Genomic DNA, 27,972 nt, shown 5'->3' with positions numbered 1-27,972 from the left:
TTAAGTGCTTGCGTTTGCAGTAGAAACGATGAAAGTAGAAGCTACTTCCTTAGCTTGTGGCTTCTTCTGTGAGTCCTGTGGAGATTTACTAACTTGTTCGCTTGTACCACTGTTATCTGAAACCACAGAATGCTCTGAGTTAACCTTCTTAGCGGGAGGTCCAGATTCGCTCGTGTTCGCCTTTCTCTTTCTGACTGGAATGAGGGATTTCACCAAATTCTTGGCATAGCTAAACTTTAATTGTTCAGAAGTAGAAGTAGAAGCAGAGCTGCGCAAGTCATTCTGGAAACTCTCATGAACAGCAACCTTTTCTGAGTCAGCGAACATACCAATGCCATGCCATTGCTTGAGAAATTCTGGAACATGGAACACAAGGATGTGGAACTCCAAAGTAACGCTCTGTTTAAACTTTAATGGATACCAAGATCCGAGACGCCAACATGCACGCGATAAACTATCTATCTCTGAATCACTCAGAAAGCGTGTCAAACCAAGTATCTTGTGAATAGCGGCAAACTCTTCAAACAGCTTCATGAATGTAGATTTCAGATCATGATGAAGATATAGAACACTCACTAGTTTTTCATAACTAGACATAATCTTCTTCAAGCCATCCCATGTTAGTTCTTTAGACAGGAAAGTAGACATGGGTATCTTTAATTCTTCAGTGACTATGTTTGAAAGCTTCTGCTCCAGAGTACCAACCACTGCATGCTTAGATGCAACCATTGTTCTATTAACCTCTGCCACCTGCAGCTTTTCTTTCAAACTATCTACCTTGGTATTTTCTTCTGATTTCTTTTGAAGCACTAAGGTGAGAAGGTGGGGTAGATCAAGTACAGTCTTCTCACAAACTGGGCATGTGTAAGGTCTGTTATTCAAATTCTTGTAATCCTGTATTACACTAACACACGACTTGTGAAACCACTTACAACATGACTGGCACTCCAACTTTGTAGTTTTTATTTGTCCTTCTTCTGTACATTTCAGGAAATCACATCTGTTAACAGCTTCTCCTTCTACTGCTTTGTTGTTTTGTTTAGTAATCAAAGAAACAACATCATTACTAATAGACTGGTCATGAACAGCAGCCAGCAACTTTGATGTGCAGCTTTGGACCTCCGTTTCAAATTCAACGAGCTCATAGCACTTCTTGCAATCTTTGAATCGTGAAATATGGTCCAACTTCTTGCACTTCTGGAACAAAAGGTTAAAGAACAACAAACCTAAGCGAGTAAGAATGCGTCTTGGACACGGGACGAGCTGATCTCGTGGAATGTCAATAATTGGATCATCAACCATTCCATTCGCCTCAGATCTTGATTCTAAGTCGAACGAGCGTTGCTTATATGCACAATGAGAATAACGCTTCAGCTTATTTTTGTCTAACAGGAATGGAGTATGTGGATGACCTTTCATGTCTCTCAGTCCCTTCTGTGGTACCAGACACCAGAGACAAGGATGTGACGAGCTTCGCCCTTCATGACCAACTAGGTTGCACATGGAATCATACTCGCAGACAGAGAACATCTTAACCGGTACGTTCTTTGGGAAACCAAGCCCTTGTTTACCGATACAAATGCCAGATGCAGCTAACTTCTCAGTTTGCACTCTTAGGTTAGGACTAAACAAGGTTTTCAAATTGAGATAGGTATCAGCAGCATTAAAGACTCCTACCAGCTTTGGCAGCAACTTGTTGCTTTTCTTAACATTAACAATCTGCAGTATAACTTTGGTTGACTTTCCATCAGAGGCAACACCCAACTTGACCCATATATTCTCACTGAAGTGGCCTCCCATTAGCAACCGTTTCTTACTAGCATGATATTTCACCATCTTAGTCACCTCTTGTTTGACATTCTTCATTTTCAAGTATGTGACTTTGGATAATTTCACTCCAACCTTCTCAGTACATAGCATTTCAGCTCCTACCTCAATGGCTTTTGGAGAAATGTCCACATCACCTGTGAAAACAAACAAACAAGGAATTGTTAACACAATATAGACCATGGCGTTGGGTGCTAAGTAAAATGCTGTAGGACAAATCTAAAATATCTGCAACAGTTATAACTAAGTATTTCAAGATGTCTGTAAGAGAGAGGTCATTGCAAATCAAGTCGCTGTCAATAAATGTCTTGACATTTTGATAACATATACAGGCAGCCTCTCGGATGAGTTAGCTCAGCTAATAGAAATGCACAATTCAATTAGAGAATTGAAGACGTCATCACGAAATGAACAAATCTGAGAGGTTAACCTGAAGTAACTATATGTATAGTATCAAAACAATCGGACTTGGTTATTTTTTAACAAGAAGTCAAAATTACCAGAATCTGTCGTAAATTGGCCCATCCAAAAAATCGCCCAGGGCAATGTCACAGCTAGTGGGCCCTTATTTGGTGTTCCAAATTTTAAAAAATGATCATCAAATATTTGTTGGGTACTTCAATTTTCATTGAAAAATCCACCCACAGTACAGTTCTCGCGAAAGCTTTGGCTTCACTTCAGGGTCAACTTCGCTTCAGCATCGCATTATTATGGCATTGATATGGCTTCAGCATCGCATCAATGCCGCGACATTAAAAAGTTAGGCGGTTATTGCTTCGCTTCATTGTGGCATCGCCTCATCAAACAAAGAAGTACAGTACTCATTTTGCCCAAACTCTCGCCTGCTTCCACTTTTCAATCGCTGGCTTTTGCGACCGCTTGTTGAATTTGACAGGACAATTTTCGATTTATTTTTGATCGTGCAAAAATTCAGACTACTAAAAATTTACTGGTTTTCATATATCATGGTTACTAGTTTAGTAACCGTGCATAGATGTTGAACAACCGTCGAAAGTTCAAAAACTTTGTGTTTTAACTATCTATAATTATATGCATGCAATTTGACCCTTTGACCTAGATTTGGCTGGGATTGAATATTTTATTTTAGACAATATTCTGACGTGACACACTGCTACAAAATGTATTTCAACAGTATGTCTGGGTTTCTTTTCCTGATTGTGTTGAGTTTACGATTTGTATAATTATTGTTGTTTCCCCCCCCCCCCCCCAAGGAGAAGACAAGCAGAAGGACCATGAAGCTAAATAGAAGTCCCAGGCATGGACTGAGTGAAAGAAATATTTCTAAGGCTAAAATAAAACCTAATATTACACCTCTTTGTGTATTTGTCAATTTTGCATATATTTGGTATGACTGTATGTTCGTAAATATCTAGAAAAATCTTTTCTTTCGTTAATAATTTCATTTGTTTGAAAATGTCTATCGACCGTGTCCCAATAATTTGTTTGGAATATCGATCCCCGTTGGTTTCTCCAAACGGTCCCGACGTCCGTCATTCAACACAATCAGCATTTATTTATCGTAATTCATGGGGATCATGTCTCGTAATTTGCGGGCTGTAAAACCAAATAATTAAACAAGTTCTATTTATTATATATATTTTTTTTACCTAGCGAAACTATAACCATCTTTTTACCTCCATGCTATAACAGAGCGTAGAGTTGTCGCGGTGAAAGTCATCTTGAAATTGATGGAACTTCAACTATCCAATTCCCACCTTGAAATAAAAAAAATTCGAAGAGCATTGGGGGATATATTATTAACCAGTCTTAGTCTTACCAATCGCTAACTTTATTTTATTAGAATCCATAAAAGTTTCTCGACATTTGTTGGCAACTTCCGCGCTAAAAAGGGTTGAAAATGTGGGTGTGGTTCTCTCGCAAAGTCCTGTCGATAATACGGACAAATATGGTTATGTGACCTAGGTCGTGCTCCGATCAGGTGACTCTCAGCCAATCAATAATGTTGCATATTTGACACAAATTGAAGGGTTGTCAAATCATCCAATCTCCGGCGTTTATTCACATAGTTTTTTGTGCTGTGACAGGCTTCACAATTATTCACTGAAAAACATCGGTATATTTTGACAAACAGCTGGGATTTGACCTCAGTTCAAAAAAAAAAAAAAAAAAACTGGGCTGAGATACAAGGTAAACCAGACTGGGGTTGATGATTTTCAGTATCGAAGAACTTCCGTGTGAATCATAATTTTCAAATTGTTCGACTGATCACCAAATATTTACAGCTACAACTAAATGGACACGTTTTTTTCTGAAGCCCAATAAATTATTTCTGCATGTCAAGCTCTATTTGATTTTTTACAGGGCATGTGGCTCGTTTTTATTCGAAAATATTTTTTGTGAGAATGCTTTTAAAGTATGTATAGATCGAGCTCAGGTCACCGATCGTGACTTAATTTTGAAAATTAGATGTCAAATTTTACCAGACAGACGCCACCACAATCATCCAATCATAGTTGGAAATGTACACACTTGTTTTGGAACTTTGTATCAAGGTGAATGGCAACAACACAGACGCACCAGGCGGCGTACGTGTGTTTGGCATGTATTAGTAGTACAGGCATGGGATCGGACTTGACTAAAACCAAATGAAAAATACCACCAAAATGAGAAATCTGAATCTGTTCTCTTACCAGCAAATAGAATGAAATGAAAATAAGATAATTTTATAACAAGTTTCATTTCGTATACAGCAAATTGTGTTGTATCCGAACGACGATTGCATCATGTGAATTAAATTTATCACGATATTCCTTGCAGTCAATATGATACTCGTCACCTTGCCGATTGTACTTCACAAAGTTTTTGGTGCCCAATACTCGCAACACTAAAATAACAAGTCATTGAAAATGACACAGTTCCCATTCAAACTGTACAAATAAATCCTCGTGTACCAAACTTGGTCTTGACAATATTCAAGAAATATATTTACATGGTGAAATACCAAAACAGTGTACATTCTGAGTATGACAAATAAGAATAAACAAAAGAAAATGGTTTACAGTGCACTGATCAAGTATGAGTACTTTCAAAACATTTTTCAATGCAGTGTCTAATGTCTGAAATGCAGTGACAAGGTCAAAGTCAACTTCAGAAAGGCACCTAGAATGATTTGGTCCGAATGAAATGCAGCTATTTAAATCAGCAAGCAACCTGTAAATACATACTGGAATGACTTGTTAAGTTTTAAATACAATATGTCCCATATCTAGTATGTTATCAATAGTCATACTGCTAGCAGTACTGACATATTAGCAGTATCCATAATCATTGAATATACCAAGGTTACAAGACTCCAGAGGAGATACCTGAATATTTAAGTGAACCTTAATGAGCATAACCTGCAATCACTAATTTATCTTGACCCGTTATTTCAGTTTGAAGTAGGACGGACCAGCACTGCCTTCTACATCATCACTTAGCAACAAAATCATTCTCTTACTAAACAATAAATTTGCATAAATTCACACAGAAAAAAAGTTGTTAGTGTTTTTATTACAAACTTCATTTGGTGTACAATAAAATTCGAAGTTTAAATACATAGTTCTATATTTATATTTTTTATAATAAAATAAACGTGTCATAAATGAAGATTTTTAATTGAAGTTAGCAAATCTTCTGTAATAGATTTGTGTATATTGCAGAACTATGTGGTATTGTTGCATGATATAAGCCATCAAAATTGTCTTTCAAATCCAGATCCTGTGAAAAAAATAAAAATTTTTTTTTACAAACAATATACAGTTCACATAAATCCACCAAAACCTTGCAACAATAATTCAGTTCTCTCAAATGCACATTTAAACAAATGGATTCAAACAAGTGACCTTGGACGTAGATGGCGCTGTGATAAGAAGGCCTACTGTATATTGAAAGATGGCGGCCCGCCGTGTTTGGTCGCAAATTATGAAAGATCGTCACGATATTAACGTAGCTAGTTCACGTCATTTAAAAATTGCAGCTAGATAAACATCGAGTTACACAAAATTATTATTTTTGTAAACAATAACTGGTAAAAAAAAGATACAAACGAGAGCGCCAGTGATCAAATACAATTGCACTAATACATAGACGGTGCCGACCACGGGCATCAAACAAATTACCTTCGTAGATTCGCAACGATACAATTCCCGAAATTTCATATATCGTTGCTTACAAATATATCATCTTATATTTTAGTCCTGCATACACGGACTGTATCCGGGGTGGGGGGGGTGGTGGTGGGGGGTTAGACCATAACACGAACCGACGATCGCCCGACTCAGTCATTTTGGAGGTGGATAGCAAAAATTAACTTTTAGCGTCTTCACAATAAAAAGACTGAGATCAATCGACATAAACTTCTATTTTACCGTTTAAATGACTATTCCATGTTGTCACGAGGCAATATTTCGTTTACAAATGATATTCTACACTACTGATGACGTAAAATTCTGGCTAATCTCTCAAAATGGCGGACGTACCTCCTCAGACAGGGCATTTTGAATGAAGTTATTCAGTTTTCTCTCGTAATGGCACTCAAAATCGTAATCACTTGATACTGTTCTGTGTTGGATCAATGATTTTTTTATTGTAATAATCAAACCAGAACGATTAGCTTGAATACGTTCAAAAACAGTCATTTTCCAATGCATGGTCGCTATTGTGACGATCGAATACAAAACAACCGTGACTGCATGCGTAGGGCAGTGCGAAGATGCATTGTCCAATAGTTAGCCCTGATCAACATAGCATTATACGTAGGGCTACTTATATTTCAGTTAAACGCAAGAAAATATTTTTTTAGCGAACACAAATTGAAATAGATAACTGGCTTGAAGGAGCTTGAATGATAAACGAGCAGGCAAACATATCATTGCAGGAAGCATTAATTAAATAACGTAAAAACCCACACTCAGTAGAAAAAAACAAATTACTCCACTGTACTTACCAAATAATTTAGTGATCTTCAGACTATTCAGTCTTAATTATCGCGAAGTGACAACAGGCATCCATAAACATGGACCTGAATACGAGGTGTGTTACAATTTGCCTCACTTAAGCGATCTTCTCCCAAGATGCAACACTGGAACACATTGCCTGAACGATAATACAATGTAGGGGCAGGGTCCAGGTACGTAGTAAAAATATTGATAATCTTTATTGCAATCATTTTCAAATCAAGATATCAAACAAAAAACAAATAAAGGTAACATTCTGACAAATCAACATAATAATAAAACTATTTTGACATTAGTTTAACAACATAAAAACAACTTTGTATTAGATGCATGTAATCTTAATCAGAATCTGCACATTTTTGGGGTCTAAAATAGCTGCCAAACGGTCAAAAATGATCTAATCACAAAACAAATTCATGTGCATATGCATACCTTCATGACATGTATGTCTGAAATATGACCGCACACTCACTCACGCACACGCGCACGCACACAACCAAAAACACTACTTCCCGTTTTGGACTACCGTCCGAACGGGGACTAATTAAACAATGTCATTTTAGAGAGTTCCACATGTAGTACTTATATATGTAATATCAAAGAAATCGAACTTACGGTTTTTAACAAGAAGTCGAAAATACCACTTTTTACCAAAAATATTAATCAAAATTAGAGAATTGAAGATATCATGAAATGAACAAATCTGATCTTGAAATCAACACAGCTGGACAGTGATAATAAAGACAAGGCAATGTCATGATGATAATAATGTACACTTACAATAGAAGAAAGGAGATAGTTTCTTCATTGTTGGAAGTATATCAATCTTGTATAGTTTTAGAAACTTCTTAATAGATTTCATGGTCTTGGCTGACATACCAGTAGTCATCTTCTTTTCAGTCATTGCTTTACGTGTTATTTCTGTGAAATGATTAGACAGGGCATTCAAAAATGTGCAAACAGTTATGAACACTAAATATATTTAATTTTTATTTTATCATGACATCAACAGTTATATCCATGATTTCCTTTTGATTTAGTTGCAGTAATATTTTGTGGTATTCGATTCACACCACAAGATAACTTGACTATTGTTCCCCACCCTATTGTTCTTTGATCCAGGGTTAAAACAAATAATGGCACATAGAGATAACATAATTTTCCTGCTTTACAGTGTTTGTCCAGTGTATGAAACAGGCCTTAGATTATTGCCAGACATCAGGACAGTAACTTTCAAAATTTGCCTGTCCTGGTAACAAGTTAACAGTCCTGTTTTATTATTCACGATCGAATGTCCTACAGACTGTTATAGCAGACACAGATTTGGAAGTTAGGATTTTATCCCACTTGAGTAAAAAGTTACTTATTAGGTATGGGTTGACAGGCAGTTATTATGGTTCATCAGTACTCGGTAGGTGATCACTGTAAATTTTCGGTATTTTCACCAAAAAAACAATGTTAAAAAAGAATTTATAGCAACAAAGTGATTCCATTCCCAAATGTGGATATTCTAGTTATGTACACATCCATTCAAATCTACAGAAAATCGTGTCCTGAAGTATATCAGTGTTCTCCCCAGAAATTTTTCATCGAGTCGCGGCTAATTTGCATGACAATTAGCATATAATTAGCATAAATTAACATATTGTTTGTCATATGGGGGAATAAAACAAAACCAGTTTTTTTCCTTTTTTTCTATTTATTTTTATGTACAATCTGTATACAATTATTGCACTGCATGTTTAGTATTGCAAATGTCCTGCAGAAATACTGAGTTTTCTGTTTCTTTGCTTGGCCCAGCAATCAGTAAATTAAACATGGGGTTGATTATTCTCATTGCTTGTCTTCCGTTTCTGTTGTTTTCCGGTTAAGTACAACAACTGTTACGAGTCACGATACTTACGCTACTATGTTCGAGCAATAATAGTTTTTTCTGGCTGAAATTATCCATCTTTATGTATTTTTTTTAATCATCGATGTTGTCTGTTCAACACAATTGTGAACAATTCGAGACAACGGAGGTCTGAATTACGAATTGTCGCCATTGTTATACCACGTAAAATTGAGGCTTTTCTTCCAAGAAATAACACAAGTGTCACTCCAATTTCCACACGTTTCTTGATTAGAATTCCCGATTTCTTGATAAATATATTTTTTTCAATTATGCTTCACTTAATTCATCCGAATCTGAGCACGATATGCGATCCGAGTGGGAAGTTCACGCTCGCTGGATCTTACGTGGGTGACGCCATCTTGGATTCACAATCACGAGGTCAAAATTGTTTACATCATAAATATATATTTTTTCACATTTTGATCTCAAAAAACAAATACAATATCAAAAATACTGACAAAAATCAAAACTTAGAATAATAGTACGACTACATTTCTAAAAATAATAATGAAAATACGTTTCGTACACACCGGAAACATGTGGCTTTTGACGCCAAGTGTGACTATATCATTTGCATATGAATATACGTCTGCCAAAGAGCGTTTGACACCGGGGCTTACGGCTTTGTCTTTATAGAACTGCTTTGTTTTTTTAAAACGATATCCAACCAATGAGAAACAACAGGGGATTATCCCGGGAAATTGGCGTTAATACAATGCATTTGTAGATTTAACTAGTTAGCCAGGAAACTTTACAGTCTGTGAGAGACTGAAGAAATCAGATCACGGGATAAATAATAGCATCGCGGGGGAAACACATAGCGTCGCGGGCAAATCCGATCACGTCGGGGCCCGCGACGCTGTTTTGGCCTGGGGAGAACACTGTATATGCAGGAGGTGATGCGACGTATCCGGCTGTACTTTCACTCACTTCGCTTGTGAAAGTATATGGCCGCAGGATACACCACATCACTCGAGAAAATAATTTCCATATGCAACGAAAGCCATGGGGAGGGTGTGAAGTTCTGTCATAAAAATGTACAATAATATAAGGGACAACATCAAAAGTTCAATGTAGGATAAAAAACTTAATTCCTTTAGTTCCCCCCCTGAAACTTAATTGATAAATATTGATCATGGCGTCAGACTACATTCATCATTAAATACAAATTGATAATCGGACAGTAGTATGGCATAGTAGTCCATGCCCTGAAATTGACCTCATTTGACGCACACTCAAAGCAAACCATTTTCTCATCTTGGATGTTTTTTTGTCCATGATTGATATAAAAAAAAACGAACTACAAATAACGGTACTCCAAAATTGTTTTGACTTTATTAAAAAATAAAATCGTTTTTGTAGGATGGAAACTTTTTGAGGTCAAAACCCCCCCACCCCCAAACTAAAGCAAATAAGTTTTTTATCAGACATCGATATTTTGACGCCGTCCCCAAGGTTATCGCAAGTGTTTGAATATGTTGTTCGGCAGTACAGAATACAGCGACCTTTGCAATGTGACATCAATATAATCACTGAATCGTACCATCTTTGCCATTTTCTTGCAATATGTATCCAGTATTGCGCAGCCAAAGAAAATTTGTTATACTAAACAAAAGTCATAGCATCATAATGTGAAAACATCACATGGGATCCAACAAACATGAACGTACTTTTTTTTCCCATTCTCAATAATGTGCTATACACAGAATATGAGGGTCAATTTTAAAGAAGGAGATCTCAATGCCAAATTTCTTTCTGAAAGATCAGCATTTCAACATAGAACTATAAAAATAAAGAATTTCAAGTTCAAAATCGAATTGTTTGACTTTTGAGGCAGATTCACACATTATGGGAGACAGAAAATATCTATTCGTAACTATTAACACATACTTTTTGGTAAAGCCAGTGGTGTTCCTGCTATAGCTATTCTAGCCACTGCTTCTTGTTTCAACAGGAACATTCTCAGTGAATCAATTAACTGTTTCAGACTTGGATGCCTGGGTGACGAGATTAAATTCCACATCTGAAAATACAAAATAAAGAAGCCATGCATAGCATATATAGTTTTGTTTATAGAAATATAGCTGGAATATAACCATGTCAGGAATATGATTATGATGATTGTTTAACCCTTTTCCGGTCAAGTCGGTGAAAAACCGCCGTCAATATGGGTATGCTAGAATTTACCACTCCAGCTAGCTAACTGGTTAAGTCGTTGAAAAACGGCCTGCTATTTAGGTTGCTCGACGGTCAAGCGTTTATAATACGTTGTACGGAACCTGATATTTTACACTTGCGAAATTATGGAGGGAGAGAATTTGTTTTCGATTCCGTCAAGTCAAATAAATTAACCAAGTAATAAAGAATGTAATTCTATACTCTTGTCTGCTCATTTCACTATTTTACCGTCACAACGCGACGTTTGCGACGACGTAAAAAAAAACGCCTTGACCACATTGCAAACTGCAGCATTACAATCGTTTTTGAACGACACGATTCACGATTATAATGGTAGTAACGTATTTTGACCAGCTTGGCAAATAGAAAAGCAGGGGTCTGAACATATCGACCAAGCGAGTACGCAACAAAACGTCGATGTCACCAAAGAAATGGTACAAGAAAATGTATGCGATACAGAACAATCAACACTTGCAAGTTTCCCCGAAAAACAAACTATAAAAAAACGTGTTGTGTATGCACATGCATCGCCAATGGACACGCGTGATGATGAACTTGTATTGGACGAAAAAACAGGTGAACTACGACACAAAATACCTAATGACTTCATAGCTGCAAATGACGACGATACAGATTCAGAAATCGATGAAGATCGTGCTGAGAATGACGATTTTTCAGAGCAACGTTACCCACCTGTACTCGATAGCGACATTGAAATTGAATCAGACACAGAAATTGGTGCTACATTCGATTATGTTACCTCCAGCACTGGTGAATGGAGAATGGCCACGGAGGAAGACAGCGATATATTTACCATTCCAGTTTTTGAACACGAACCTGGACCAACTTTCGAACTGCCTTCTTATGCTCGTGAGGTGGAATATTTTCCATCGAGACTAATAAATACGCCAAATATCATCAAAAATGCATTGCAAAAAAATTAAATGCCCGCTGGTGTAATAGAAATTTCAGTGAAATGCAAGCATTCTTTGGTGTGATGATATGTATGGGTGTTGATCACAAATCAGCAATTGACGATTATTGGTCGAGTGACCCCTTTCTGCAGAATATGGGAATTGCGTCAGTAATGACTCGGGCCAGATTTCAAATGCTAATGCGTTATTTTCATTTAGCTGATCCAGTAAATGACCCACGGCGGGATCCTGACATTGAACGTTGTCGTCAACGATCAGAGGCCGACCCGTTGTATAAAATCAACCCGTGGCTGAAACCCGTACTCGAAAATTGTCGGCGATACTACCAGATGGGACAGGAAATTTCGATTGATGAGGGTATGATTAGATTCAAGGGACGGTCCAAGTTTAAGCAGAGATTGCCCCACAAACCCGACCGTGATGGCTTCAAAATATGGCAGGTGTGTGACTCGACAACGTCTTACATTGCAAACTTTGAACCATATTTGGGGGTGAAATATAAAACTACAATTGAGGGGAGAAAGAAAGAAACTGGGACAATCAAGAAGACAACACACCGGTTGCTACAGCCCTTCACAGAAAAAAACCATATTCTTTTCTGTGATTCGCTTTTTACGTCAGTTAACACAGCCCTTGAATTACAAGACAAGAAAGTGTAGATGGTCGGTAGTTTTAGCAGACGAAATCAGAAAACCATGCCGCTGCAATTAATTCCTGAGGGGAAAAGCAAGAAGCTGAAATTGAAAATTGGTGAAATGAAAGCAGCAACTAGGCCAGACGACACTATCAATATTACTGCATACCAGGATGACAGCGCGCAAATATTTATTTTAAATACAGTCTATCCCCCACTGGCTACTTCGGCAGAAGCAGTAGATGACGAGAGACACGTGCCTGTATCGTTACAATGTTACAGACATCACATGGGTGGCGTGGATCGTTCTAACCAAAGGCGAAAATACTATCACACGGGCAGAAAAAACAATCGTTGGTGGATCTACATGGCCTGTTACCTCATAGATGTTGCATTGGTCAATGCTTATGAATGTTTCAAGGCATTGAATCGCACAACTAAAGTAACGCACAAATTCTTCAATATCCGCACAGGTAAACAACTGATTGGTGGACACTCGAGTAGAATTCAAAAATCCATAAGAGAAGTTGGCTCTCTTCCAAGTAACACGTCATTTATTCGTAGTGAAAACATGGATTCGCACGAAATATGCAGACTATCCGGGCGTCAAAAATCGTGTAAGCAGTGCAGCAAGGACGGGAGAAAAACAGCGAGTGGCCGATTATCAGAAACATCGAAAGGATGCCCAATTTGTAAAGTTCATCTTCACGCGGGCGAATGTTTCGCTGCTTTTCATCACAACATGGCACTGAGGGGAAAACGCACCGTGGGAACACAAACACGAAGTACGGAAGAGTAGCCCTCGACATCAGGCAGACGCATGGGAGCAGCCCGCCGGGGTGGACGACTAAGAAAGGCGTACAACAAATAAATTTGGGACTTATTACAGCGTCACGAACTGTACAATAGTTTGAGTTGGTGAAAATACATTATCGTTAATTTAGTTTCATGCTCACTCAGTATTTATACGTTTTAATGTCAGGATAGTTCATCGGGTCTAGTCGGTGGAAATACGTTTCTGCGTGAGTATATATACACGCCAAGTCCCTGCAGTTACGTTCTCGCTAGTTCGTTTTATTTCAAGTCGTTAAATATACGTTGAAATATTTAGTTGGTTAATCGGGTCATGTCGGTGAATATACGTTGCCGTTTGAAGGTAATCCCGATCAAGTCATTGCAGTTACGTTCTCGTTCGTTTTAGTCTCAGTTTGAGTCGTTAAATATACGTTCTAAGTGTGGACTTACTCGTACGGTCAAGTCGGTTAATATACGTTAGAGCTTGAATATAACATCAGTTAAGTCACGGAAAGTACGTTGTAATGTTACACATGTAGTTCAAGTCGTTGAATATACGTTGCAATTTGAAATGTACGCTGACGGGTCGAATACGTCAAACACGTTTTCCCCCGTACATGTCCCAAATATCCCCATACTCACGCATTTTTTTTCTTCTTACTTCGAACTTGCATTCATGTAGTGACCTTGTACTTGCTTGTAATGTGTTTTCAATTAAGCAATATTTATTTCAATGTTTAACACGTGTTTATTGAGACTGCACAAAGGGCAAAACACTTACTTAACAACAGTAAAAAATGTGTATTGAAATAAAACGGTGATTTTTTTTATACGAGAAATTGTTGTCCATGGTGGTAATGAAGTGTGTATGCGAACAGATTGCAAAAAATGTGAAAACTATGGTCGATACAGTCTGTTAACTATGGCCTATTTTTGCAAAAATGTCTGGCAGGATAGAATGCACAGATGCTGGCTACTAGAGTGCATTGAATCATGACCGTTTTTCACCGACTTAACCTGATAGCGTGTTGTAGCCACGCCCACCTATCCTGAAACGGTCGACTGTTTCCGGATTTCCGACTCTCGCCGAAAGTGCGCCACCAAATGACAAAAATGTGAGAGGAAGTCATACCCTCGAGCCATAATAACACTGGTCATTCAGTATAGTTTTAAACGATATACATTTTTCGGTCGGCGTTTTTTCTTTTTTTTTTTTGTCTATTTTTTCTTTTTTGAGAGAGAGCTTTTAGTTGTTGTGTTGTGTTGTGGGCAGTTGCAGTGAAACGTATAGTCATAGTGTATGTATTCACAACGTTTCTAATCGATCCGAAGGTGCGACATCAGTGGACGAAAGCCACTTAACGTAAACCTGGCGCAACACTTTTGAAAGAAGTAGATTCCGGACCAGCCCATGATCACTGAGGCGGATTTTAGAATAGAGACCCGACGCGTTCACCTATTTCAATAAAAAGTCAATTTATTTCCACGCGGCTGTCATTTATTTAGTAACTGTGATTTGTCGTTTTTTTAATTATTTTATAGTGATCACTATAGTCTAATGTTTAGAATGTCAGAATATGTTCTCTTTTATTTTAATTTTGAAAGTTTTACTCAGACGATCGATGAAATAAAACAGTGTAGTGACGTGCCTAGTAACATGCTAAATAACGAGATAATTCCGACGTCAAATTCTATTTTGTTCAGCGACAGTATACAAACGTGCGCCGGTGTCGGTGACGATCACGGTGACCAGCTACACCAGAACGGACATATTTCGCATCTAACTCAACCCCATGCAACAAAAATTGATACTATGTGTTCATTATGGTCCATTCTTCCTCGACGAACAAGTACATAAGTGACAATTTAGTCAAAGACGAGAAAACTGCAGAATTTGCCTTATTTACACGTATCGGCAATGCAAGCTGCCATGCGACTTCCCCTTCCGACGTCACAAGGGGAATTTATGTATGCAAATGAGAAGCTAATGAGGAGCCTCGTTTTAAAATACACAAAAATAAAGTTGCCGTAGACTGAGTTTAAAACACATTTTTTCACTTAAAAAAAATAATTCATGCTTAGAAACATAAAAATTAATAATATTTATGTATCAAATGATAATTTTAGGCTTGAAAATAGCAGCCATTTCACAGACACTTTAACATTAAAATGATTGACATTTGTATCTGATCGTCAAACAAGTAGTTGTCCATAATGGGAGATATTGTTTTGGAACAGCATTAATTAAAACAAAATAAGCCATTTTGAATAATGTATATATCTATAACGTGATGTATAACGAATATATAAAATTATTTGCATCAAGGTCCCATAATGTCTAATGTATATACCAAGTTTGAACAAAATCCATCTGTAAATAGCCGAGAAATGGTTGATTTTTAGGATTTTTTAGCACAAAAATGGCCACCATTTGGCCATCTTGAATCAGATCGTAAAACAAAATGATGTTCCTCAAGGACCTATAATGTCTAACATATATACCAATTTTGAACAAAATCCATCTGTAAATAGCCGAGAAATGCTTGATTCTGATGATTTTTAGCACAAAAATGGCCGCCATTCGGCCATCTTGAATCAGATCGTGAAACAAATTGACGTGCATATGTATAATATCATGTATGATGTATGTGTGAAGTTTGATTGTGATTGGTCCAGGCATTTCCAAGATACATGTCCGGACGCACGCACACACAGAGGTCAAAACACAAGTCCCCGTTTTCGGTCTGCGTCTGAACGGGGACTAAATATGACGTGCATCAGCAACCCGTTATGTCTAATGTATTTACCAAGTTTGAACGAAATCCATCCATAAATGCCAGAAATGCTTGATATTTGATGATTTTTTAGAACTAAAATGACCACCATTCGGCCATTTTGAATAGGATCGTCAAACCAATATATCTATGACATGATGTATAATGAATATTTAAAATTTGAACATAATCAGTGAAAGCAAGTCGGAGATATGGGTCTAGAAGCCCATTCTTTAAAACAAAATGGCCGCCAGACAGCCATTTTGAATCCGATATGAAAAATAAATGATGTGCATCAGGAACCTGTTGTGTCTAATATATGTACCAAGTTTGAACGAAATCCATCTATAAATGCCTGATATTTGATGATTTTTTAGCACAAAAATGGTCATTTTTGGCCATTTTGAATAGGATCATCAAACCAATATATCTATGACATGATGTATAATGAATATTTAAAATTTGAACATAATCAGTGAAAGCAAGTCAGAGATATGGCACGAGAACCACATTCATTAAAACAAAATGGCCACCAATTGGCCATTTTGAATCTTATCTGACTTTTAATGCCAACCAGGAAAGAGAACTTTTTTTTTACCGATGTTGAATACATTTTGGAAGAATGCAAATACAACTGTTTATGTAATGGTAAATTTGTAGGCCAATTGTATATGTATAATAATGTCACATACCCTTTCCATAGCATTCATTCTTTCATCATCTATTTTAAGAGGTGCGTCATAGGCAAAGGTAGGATACTTCACCCAATTAGTTCGAGGCTTCTCCAGACGAGAGACTCCAAATTGTTTGAGCTGCAGAGTACCACTCAGTACCGAACCCCCGACGATCTCCATTAACTTTCCAGAAAATTCATTGTCCGCTCGCTTCAAGTTGTTAACTCTGATATACTCATCTTTCTGCTGAAGCTGAAGAGAAAATAACAGAAAGTGTGTATCATTCCCCTTGGTGCATTAGTCTGCGTACTGAACCTTTACACCCCCAGTTAGTGCATTCATTGGTTATACCCTCTTAGTGAGTGCATTGGTTATACTCTCTCAGTGAGTGCATTGGTTATACCTTCTTAGTGAATACATGTCAAAGACAATTCTCTAAAAACTCACCTGTAGCGAAAGCCATGAGACATGTTTCTCTGCAGCTGTGAGGGTCTGGGAAACCATTTTCTCATAGCCTTCATTAATATTGATAGCCTTGTCTTTCTTTAAGAATTGTAACTTATCTAGATGTGCTCGCAGCGTATCACGGGCTCCTGCCGACAGCCGACATTTTTCTTTCATCTGTTGTTGCAACTCCTTCACTTGTTTGTACAGACTGGCAGCATGTCGGTTTTTTGTTTCCTCTAATGACGTTAGGGCTTCTTTCTTCTCCTTTTTGAAATCTCTAACTAAATCAGAATTTGTGACTTTCAATTCAGAGATTTCACACTGTAAATCTGTGATCTCTGCTCTCATCTCGCGCATCATTGCCTGTTGACTGCTAGATGTCTCAGTCATCTGCTCTATCTTCTGCTCCAATTTCCCCACATTTTGTTCAATTTTTTCAATCTCTGGAGAGATATTATTGTAAATTACTGCTAACTCTTTGGAGTTGGTGTTGCTTCCTTTGATCTTCGAGATAGATGCACCCAACTCATCAAATTTCTTTTTCAATATTTCTAAATCGATTACCTCCACTATGTTCTCATCTTCCTCTCTGGCATCCACCGATGATCCATCATCGCTTTTTGTTTCATCTCTTGAAACTTTTGTATTTTTCTTCAAATCAACTAAACTAATTTCTCGTCTAAGTCGATCTGTTAACTGCTTCAGATTTGCATTCTCCTCTTCCAAGTCTTTTATTTTATCTTTGAATACATTGCACTCTTTGCAGACGACGATGGAGACATTCACCTTGTATGGCGGAGTATCTTGTACAACCACCACCTGAAATAGCAAAACGTCAATGATTTAATTTCAGAAAAAAAAGTTGTATTTTGATCAGAAAGAACCTTATTCAACAAGCCAAGCATGGCACAGTTTGGTATTACCACCAGTCCATCTTAATGTTCATTATAAGTCAAATACAGATATACATGTTTATGGGCTCCATGCATCCTGCCTGCCTGCCTGGAATCCAGCCATACAGGGTGCCGTTCCCAATGCTCTTAATAATGGTCTGGTGAATTACTATATAAATACATGTATATGTAGATGGCACAATTTTGTGTGTCATCACTGATTGGTTATCTCCACAACTTCAGTATACTACCATGGGAACTTGCATGCCCAGAGTGACCCATACGTAAAGCCTGCCCATTCATACAATGTAGATAATAGACGGATTCTCAGTACACCTGTAACTCAGTGTACAAGATCAGAATAAAAAGTATGACCGAGCTCACCCTGTCCACCCTGTTGGGAAATGATTCTCATATGTTTACAATTTTATGATTTCATCTATTCAACAAATTTGATGAAGTCTCTAAACAACACAATCTATGATAATATTGTAAAAACATTTTGTACTTAATCTTAAAAACAACAAGCACATAGAAATGTGTTATAAAGTGAGTAAACATATAGAAAATATGAGCAGAGTGAAAAGCTGTATCTCATGATATTTTTCACTATGGAGAAACACACATTATTCATGTGATATGAATGATATCACGTTTATAGCAAAAAAACAAATGTCAACTTCATATTAAACAGAAATTATTAGAAAAAAGGTTCCTATTCATAATTGTCATGACTCATAAAATACTCAACACACATACTATATTTGTGTTTAATCTCAAACTAAATGTATCAACACTTAAGGATTATTTAGCTCCTTGTACTTCACAATTTTTTACATTGCTATTTACATTGCTACATTGCTATTAGCTTCAAGAATTGTGCATCTGCAAAAAGCATACAAGTATGCAGTACTTGAGTAACCTGATAGATGGATTGAGTCAGCCATCTTGAATAGACTTTACAAATCAAAGTTACATGCATCAACTTACATTGTACAGTAATGGTTACTCCTGCAAAGTTAAAAAAATCATCTGGTTCTGGACAAATCGAAATACCTGATTTTAGTGTTTTTTAACAACGGAATGTCTAAACTAGAATTGTCAAAAACAAAATGGCTGCCAGACGGCTATTTTGAGTTGAATTTACAAATCAAAGTGGCATGCATCAACAACCCATAAGTTTAAAGTAAATCATTTGAAGTAATACACATGAAAGAGATCTGGTTTTCGACATGTCAAAATACTTGATTTTTTTTTGTATTTTTACAACCAAATGACTGCCAGTCAGCAATCTTTGATTAAATCACAAAATCACTGCAAATGCATATTTATCAGATAAGGTATTAAGTATGTGTGAGGTTTGAGGTTTGAAAAGAATTGCTGCAGGGTTGTTTGAGTTACGACTCTGGACGCACAGACACACACAAACAGATTGGTGAAGAATTGGTTAGTGCTTCGTCAAGTGCTAGAAACTTAGGTGTCTTGTTTGATTCGCAGCTATCTATGGAAACACACATTTCTACTATTTGTAGATCTGGATATTCCCATCTAAGAAATATTAATCGTATTCGTAAATCATTATCCCAATCTGATACTGAAAAGTTGGTACATGCATTCATATCTTCTCGCTTAGACAGCTGTAATTCATTATTGTCTGGTCTCCCTGTAACTAAGATAAAACCTCTTATTCGTGTACAAAATGCAGCAGCCCGCCTTGTCACTCGTGCTCGAAAATATGACCACATTACAGACATTTTTATTAAACTTCATTGGTTACCAGTTGTACAAAGAATCAATTTCAAATTACTTTTACTAGTGTATAAATCTTTGTATGGTTTTGCCCCAAATTATCTATGTGAATTAATCGAATTTTATGTACCTAGTCGTAGTTTAAGATCTGAATCAAAGTTTCTTATTAAAACTCGTCAGGTGTGTAGTAAAAAGTCCAAGGTGTTATACAAAGACCGTGCTTTTGAAAATTTAGGTCCTAAACTTTTTAATGAATTACCTCTGTCTGTTCGTTCTAGTCCTTCAGTAGACATTTTTAAATCCAGACTGAAAACGCACTTATTTAAATGTGCTTTTAATATTTGACTGATTGTTTATTGTATCAGCGCCTTTGATCTTCATATGTTGGAATTGTTGCGCTTAATTAAATAAAGTTATTATTATTATTAAACTACAAGTCCCTGTTTCAGACTTAATTGGAACAAGGTCTAAAAACTAATTACCGTTAAAATCCTATTATAAACCGCAGTTTATATTACAATGTATCAAATAAAAAATTGGGATCAACAGCTCAAGTTTGGGTGCGGTTTCTATTACGTACATATTGCAATCACTAAATGGGCGTGGTCATTTTTCCCCACATCACTTGCACAAAACAAACAATACACCGTACAATCTTTTGAATATAAGCGTAACGTAAATTAGATGTCAGGGAAGAGTGATAAGAGTCACGTCACAAAAAAACTGTTCACATACAAAAAATACTCAGTATATTTAATGTATGTAATATGCATTTATTTTTTTTAATTTTCTTCGTAACGGAAAGTATATTCAGACAGGAGTTTCAAATAAAAACAAACATTAATGCATTGCTTAGTAGAAAATGATCATGGTACGGCACTAAAAAAGTATGGTACTGTGTGTACGGTAACGCAATCCGGCCATGCTTCGGCTCACAAGTGAATAACTTACTTGTTTTCGAAGTGTTGAAATTGTTGATTATTACTCAGTAGTGATTATAATAACGCACGAAAAATAAATTCGTTGAACTGTTATCAAATGCAAGTAAAATTCAACTTAGTTTCACCGTTAGCGAATTATTTCGGTCACATGTAAACGGTAGATGCGATACAACATCCGCCATGTAGTTTGAATGCACACGAGACGTTACTTGACCGGATAGGTCAAGTCGCTAATTAACCAATCAAAATGCTGGATGGTGCCCACGTGTTCAAATTACTTTAGTCATTTAAATATGTTAATGATAGGTCACCGACTTCATGGTGAACGAAACACGGAAGCGATTTACCGATAATGTAGTGCGATCTTTTGGCTTTGATTTCCATGGGAAAACGACATGACTTCTTTTTTAAATCAAGAAATTAGTTGTTTTCTAAAGATAAACTGAGCATTGAAAAAGAATTTAACAGTTTTTCGGTGATAACAGCTCATTGTCGAAAACTTGCGACATACGACACACAAGGTAGGAAAGTGTTGACACCATGACATCAAAACTTATATTTCAAATTATATTTCGATCCGCTTCACACAACTCAAGCATGATATCGGTAGAAACTATTGACCGACTTACATTACCTTTATTCGAACTAAAACGGGTTAAATCCTGTGAAAATCGAAACACCAGAGCAATATGAATCAACCCGTCTACGCGGATATTTTGAAGCAGAGGCCCGAGTATGCGCAGTTCCAAACATGCGCAGTTCCAAACACATGCATATTATATGAGTACAGTATAGTACAGTAGGGGAATGTACCTGCGACTGACTGACTATGCCGATCCCACTTTAGGTCATTTTTTATTAGCCAAGAAACGTTCCGAGCACCTGTGGTATTCATCAGGAATATTGACAAAAGTTGTCGCAAGAACAAAAGCAGTTTCACTGCGTGTTTGACATCCTAACACGACTGAACAATAAATAGGTGTGAATATTTTTAGGCACGTTGTTGAAACAAATGAATAGGATTAGGAACAATGTACCAGCTCGTTGAAACAAAGTCGGTCACGGTCTTGTTGAATTGGGGGTGCGGTTAGTAATAGGTACTTTTCATGTTTTCAATTTTTGTTGAGAACTCTTTAACACTGAAGCCGAAATCGGGGGTGCGGTTACTATTAGGTATGCGGTTTATAATAGTATTTTAATGGTAGGTAATGAGGAGTCATTAGTTCAATCAATGCAAATGTAATTAACTCTAATAGCCCTCTTTCGAGATAAACGGCCGCTGGCGGCTTCACCCTATCACGTGACCACAAATTTTCCCACGGTGGGGCCAGTGTATGTATTTATGTTACCTCATTAATCTATCCAACGTACAGTACTCATTTCGCCCGACCCTTTTTTCGCTCACTTTTGCGACTGCTTGGTGAATTCGACCGGACAATTTCCACTTTATTTTCGACCACACAAACCCGGAAATATCACCGACCGCTCGCTCACTCGCATTTAAAATTCGGACTAACAAAAAAATTCTGAGGTTCACATTGTCTTATAATTGTCTTTCTGGTTTTCATAGATGTTGAACAGCCGACAAAAGTTCAAATACTTTTTGTTTTATCTATCTATAATTATATGCACGCAATCTGACCCTTTGACCTCGATTTTGCTGGGATTGAATATTTTATTTTAAACAATTTTCTGACGTATTTCAACACAAGTACGTCATGGTTGTCTAGGTTTTCTTTCCTGATTGTTGAGTCTTCACAATGTGTTTAGGATTTGTATAATTATTGTTGTTTTCCCCACAAGGCGAAGACAAGCTGAAGGACCATGAAGCTAAATGGCAGTTCCATGCACGGACTGAGTGAAAGAAAATATTTATAAGCCTAAAATAAAACCTAATATTACACGTCTTTGTGTATTTGTTAATTTTAAATACATTGTATGTTTGTCTAGAAAAATCTCGTCTTTCGTTAATAATTTTGATTGTTTGGAATGACTGTCGATTGTGTCCCGATAATTTGTTTGGAATATCGATCCCTGTTGGTTTCTCCATACTGAGTTTAGGACGGACGTCGGTCCTGTAATTTGTGGGCTGACAAGTATTATTATTATTATTATTATTATTATTATATATTTTATTTTACATCGCGCAACTACAACAGAGCTAGAAGTTGATGCAATGTTGGTGGTCGTTATACAAAGGTTAAAGTGTGAATAGGTCTACAATAAGGTGGTCGGTGGTCGCGAAGGGACTGTACTAAGATGGTCGTTATGAGAAGGTGGCCGCTCTGCACAGGTGGTCGTTAACACAGGTTTGACTGTATAACTAAATTTGACACGTTTTTTCTGAAAACCAATAAATAATCCATACATGTCAAGTTCTGTTTGATTTTTCAGGGCTTGTGGCTGTTTTTATTCGAAAATATTTTTGTGGAAATAGTTTTACGATACATATAGATCGAGCTCATTAACTGATCGCGACTTAATTTGGAAAATTGGATGTCAAATTTTACCAGTGCTTGTGGAGCAACGAGGTTTTGGTATTATTAATTTTTTTTATTTAATCATTAATATTCTCCTCGTTTCTCCGCTCTGTCAAAAGGAGTTAGCTATGCTTTTTTCACATAACTGTCTCATTAGAATAAAATAAAATGAAATATTACATTTAGAACAAGCACCCAAATCACGTAACGAGAGGTCCCAGTTCAGTTGCTTTCGCGAACGATACAAATACAACTAAAATTTGAAGTGTCGTTCAGAATGTAATAATAGTTAATACTGATTGTGTTTTCACACTTTACTATCAAAACCACCATTTCGACCACTCATGTGTCAGCAATCAGTGTTTGGGCGTGCGGTCAGTGTTTTCAATGAGCGAGCGAAAAAAAAAATTAAAATGCGGTTTCTGGTCAGACAAGACTGCGTGGTTGGAAATTAAGCGATAAGCGGCCAATTAAAACGTGGTAAAAGCGGAAGGTTCGGCGAAATGTTTTTTTCTGTTTTTGGCGATTTTCTGTTCAATATTTACTGTCACAGACTGGGGTGACCTTTTGAACTTACGAAGTGGTGCCAGTGCATGTTGCGTTGTCTTGTTCTGTTTTCCGATTAAAATGATACCTTTAGCGTTGGATAGATTGACAAGGTCGTAACGTAAATACATACACAGGATAGGCTGACTTCAATATAGCCCCACCATGGGAAAGTTTTTGGTCATGTGACAGGATGGCGCCGCCAGCGGCCGTTTATCTCGAAAGTGGGCTATTATACCAGTCGTATAGAGTTTTTTAGTATTTGGTAAAATCAGGGTTATTAATGTAAAAACAAATATACTTTCACTTATGTGTCTAATTTTCAGTCAGTTTACCTTTTGATGAAGACCTATATACATTGCTAAACTTGAGATCTGCAGCTTGGTTCCAACACATTTATATTTATATAATATTTACTGTCACTGCCATATTGTTACGATCACCAAAACATGGACATTGCCAGCTGAGTTCCAGGTCAGGTTGTTTTGTGCGTCTCGAGATCCTTACATGATTAGAATGGGTCAGTTCAAACCACTTTAACAAGGGTGTGTTGTTCGACTCAATGCGCTCCTTTATGATCGTTAAGACACACTCCAGACACACAAATGACTATGTCCCAATAAATCAAACTGTTTCAGTACATAGATTTTGTTTGGATAACTTCGCCATTTATTATATACAAATTTATACGATTGAATGAAATCAATCATGATCTCCTATTTACCGTATTTATCAGGGTATAAGCCCAGGGTCTTGAACATGGAAAATTGACAAAAAGAAGGGGTGGAGTTTGCCAGGAGATCCCCGGCAAAAAAACACGAAAATTAACGAAAATTGACAACACGCAGTTCGAACTGCGGCAGGGAATAGAACGGCAAATGAAAACATGCAATGGAAATAAATGAACAATATGCAACACTAGAAGTAGAACAAAAATAATGTATTTCTTATAATGTGACAAATAAACCAGAAATAATAAAAATCGACAGTGAGGAATCATTTGAATTAGGATTTTCCCGCCGACAAACACGCCCAATATGCATGAACTTAAAATGAATTAAAATGTCAGGGGTTAAACTACGTAAAATGATTTCCGGTCTCGATAAATTACGAATCAACCGTCATACAAGATCAATAATAATTTACAAATTTAAACAGTAAAATTTATAAAAATTCATAGCTGTTTGAAAAAACTTCTCAGATCTTTATTTGTACGTTCATTGCCATCTTCGTCAAACTCAAAACCCTCAAAGTCCAAGTCGGCGTCACTGTAGCTGTCGAACAAAATCCCTACAACTTATTCCTGCAGTTCGTCAATATCATCCCACACAATTTGGACTTAGCACTTTTAATCCACGGATTTCGCAGTCTGACAGCTTGGCACTTTTCATTCATGTCTAATCGTAATAAAGAGACAAGTAAAATGGGGTCGCTCTGCTGCGATGGCACAAGATGCTTTTGTTTACAGTCTAGCAATCATCTTTGACCTTTATGCATCTGCTTTACTGATTGGCTAAGAATGACATCACTACTAGTATTTCATCATAAAGGTCAAATCGTGACATTGCTTATTAATCACAATGAAAGTTATCATTCAGCAAGTATCGGCGGTTGAAATGTCTCACTATATGGATATCACGGTGGACTTGAAATAGGAAGTTTTTTTTTATCCAACGACAGAAGAATAGTTTTCATGACAGAAATGCAATAGCGGTGATGAAAGATGTTAAAAAAGTTGGCAGTCTTCGGCGTGACATTGCAAAATTGTTGACCCCACTTATGGATTCGCAAGCTGCTACAAAATATTTTATAAAGCCAAAATAACGTGATTTCAACCATTCTCCCAGGTACGGGTTGCTACAATATTGCAACATTGGTTTCATTGTCGACGGCACTAAAGCCAACAAGTGCGACACTTGCTTAGCGGCTCTCCTTATACGATTTGCCGGAACCGTTTCTAAAGAAGCACAAACCAAACGGCCGGCCATTTTTAGGGCCATGACATTTCAAAAAGGGAACTACCGACTTGCTGACTGTTATGATTCAGAACGCGCTGCCCTGAAGGCAGAAAGCTGTCACAGCTATTTTGCGTTCACCCCTTGTTTTATGCAATGAACAATTTCTATAAGTATCACCCGGATAAGTACGGTATACAGTGTATTCAACATGACTGAGCACCCCTTCCCCACATTATTAGTTTGACATTGGTTTGACCCAACCTGTTCTAAACAATCTGCAAGCGTGACAACTTTGCTGGCAATGTTGCCATTTTGGTGTTCGGAACAAGAAGGCATTAACAGTAAGGATATTGTTGCAGTCATGAAGACAAAAATTTGCTGAAGTCATTCATACTTTGTGTTGTAGAGAAATATCCTTTTTTTATTCCAGGCACAACTTATGCCATCTCCACGACTTCTTTTACCAAGAACATGAAAAATGTTTTTGAATACTCATTTACATAAGAGATCAAGTGAATAGTTCCTGGTACTACAAAAAATTTACTTGAGACAAGTTCTAAGATACCTTTTAAAATCGTAGCTAGACATTGTATCATAACAAATTATGTCTGATGACTGATTTTTGTTTCATTGTACAGCCTTGGGCACATACTATTCTGAATGGTTTATGTTACACAACTTGGTCATCTCATCAGAAAAGTACAATCAAATGTTTCATAAACAAAACAAAAATAACAATATTGTTGTGTCTCTTACTTTATATCTCCATACTCAATGCAAGGAATTTTTAAGATGGGTGGAGTATGGGAACTAAAAAAATCCAATACTTTATTTTTGCTTGCGGAATTTTGAAGCAAAACTTAGGTTGTGGAAAACAAGAAATTGGTGAGCAAACATAACACTGCTCCATCTCTTTTTATCTTGTGGTAATATATTGTACCATGTCTACAGGAAAGCATACAAGTGCCTGTCATTACAAGAACTTTTTACTGATTTTGTGTATATCTCCCCACACCATGAGAAGGTACCCAAAATAGTATTATTTAAATTAATTAACATTCCTGTTCGTGTGATTGTGTTGTGAAATGAGATACATTGTATAATGAATCTCCACAGGTACATGTCGCAGTAAAAACCTTTCATCTGTACCACTAAGATTTAAATAAACAGAGTTTGAGTTTCAGAGTTGAGAGTTAACCTGTTTCCAAGGACAAAGTTTATAAAATGACCTTAGTATTGGAATAACATAGGGAGTATCAAAGAGCACTAATGCGCACTCATTCTGCATCAAGGCAAATGTCTTTCATGCCTTCATGAAGTGCAAAGGCTGAATAAATATGTAAAATAAATTAAAGAAATATATTGATGATAATAATGTAAAATTTCTGCCCAAAAATGTTTAGCTCATGTCATATTTAAACTGTAGAGGGCGTTTTTCACGTGTACGATATGACATCCTCAATGATGAAGGACGTTTGCAACTGAATATGCCTTCTTTTGGATTGTTTCCTGGCTCGAATGGTACCAATGTTATTTTCAATGGGGTCTTATATAATCCATGATATCCTCAATACAAATCGTGTGAATGTAGTCTATTGAAATGAGATATTAAACGACCGTAATATCGACTGAACGGGGCATTGAAAAACTTTGTAACGCATAACGGCGTGCAAAATAAACGCCGTCAAAGAACCGAGTGGTCCCTCACTCGTAGCCCTTCCACTCCTGTCAAAATACGGAATGATCCATCGACTTACCCAGCCTGGACGTTCGTCTGGGTTTCTTGGTAGCTCCAGTTGTAATTCTTTCATGGCAGATTTTGATAAAATCGCTGAAACAGGATTGGAAAAACTTCAGGTCACACGCTCATACTAAAAAAAGACAGCTTCCTTCCCAGCGTGCATTGTGACAGCGATACTGCGCAGTCGCAGTAACTCGGTCCACGAGCTTTGCAATTCACTGTGGGAATTTAGTCGATGAGGTTGAAATATCACCTCGATTGTCGGTGATTTTAAACTTGAAAGTGCAGTATACCGTTGCGTATATATAGCCAGACATTCTAAGGACCGGTCTGTGCAGAATTTTGCGAAATGGCGTCTGTTTCTTACCATATCTCCAATCTTTTGGAGAAGGTACGTAAGTTTGACATGATGTTATGTAGGCTGCCATTTTGTTTTCGTTTCATTGATAGGCTATTTACAATGTCGTATACACTAGTTTTAAAATATATGAAGTTTGCACGTCAGATTTTCAACAAACGCGATTGTT

The 27,972-nt window shown here is 37.0% G+C and overlaps 2 protein-coding genes across 2 annotated transcripts in view; one reads left to right on the top strand and one right to left on the bottom strand.

Moving 5' to 3' along the window:
* Positions 1-27,651, bottom strand: LOC102806846 (uncharacterized). The gene is made up of 6 exons (XM_085507586.1): positions 27,462-27,651; positions 17,138-17,956; positions 16,709-16,942; positions 10,591-10,723; positions 7,587-7,727; positions 1-1,964 (listed from the first exon to the last, which is right to left on the bottom strand). Exons 1-6 carry the CDS (start codon positions 27,513-27,515, stop codon positions 1-3), a joined length of 3,345 nt encoding a protein of 1,114 aa, XP_085363712.1. The 5' UTR covers positions 27,516-27,651.
* LOC100372452 (cullin-associated NEDD8-dissociated protein 1-like) overlaps positions 27,632-27,972 on the top strand; it is a 49,382-nt gene continuing 49,041 nt past the window's right edge. The window contains exon 1 of the mRNA XM_085508099.1: positions 27,632-27,836. Coding sequence (XP_085364225.1) covers positions 27,795-27,836 — 42 coding nt within the window. The 5' untranslated portion in view covers positions 27,632-27,794. The remainder of the gene's footprint in view (positions 27,837-27,972) is intronic.

This window comes from Saccoglossus kowalevskii, chromosome 14 (assembly GCF_978046115.1).
Source record: "Saccoglossus kowalevskii chromosome 14, keSacKowa6.1, whole genome shotgun sequence".
NCBI lineage: Eukaryota > Metazoa > Hemichordata > Enteropneusta > Harrimaniidae > Saccoglossus > Saccoglossus kowalevskii.
Note: the sequence above shows the minus strand (reverse complement) of the source record. Positions and strands in the feature narration are given on the sequence as shown.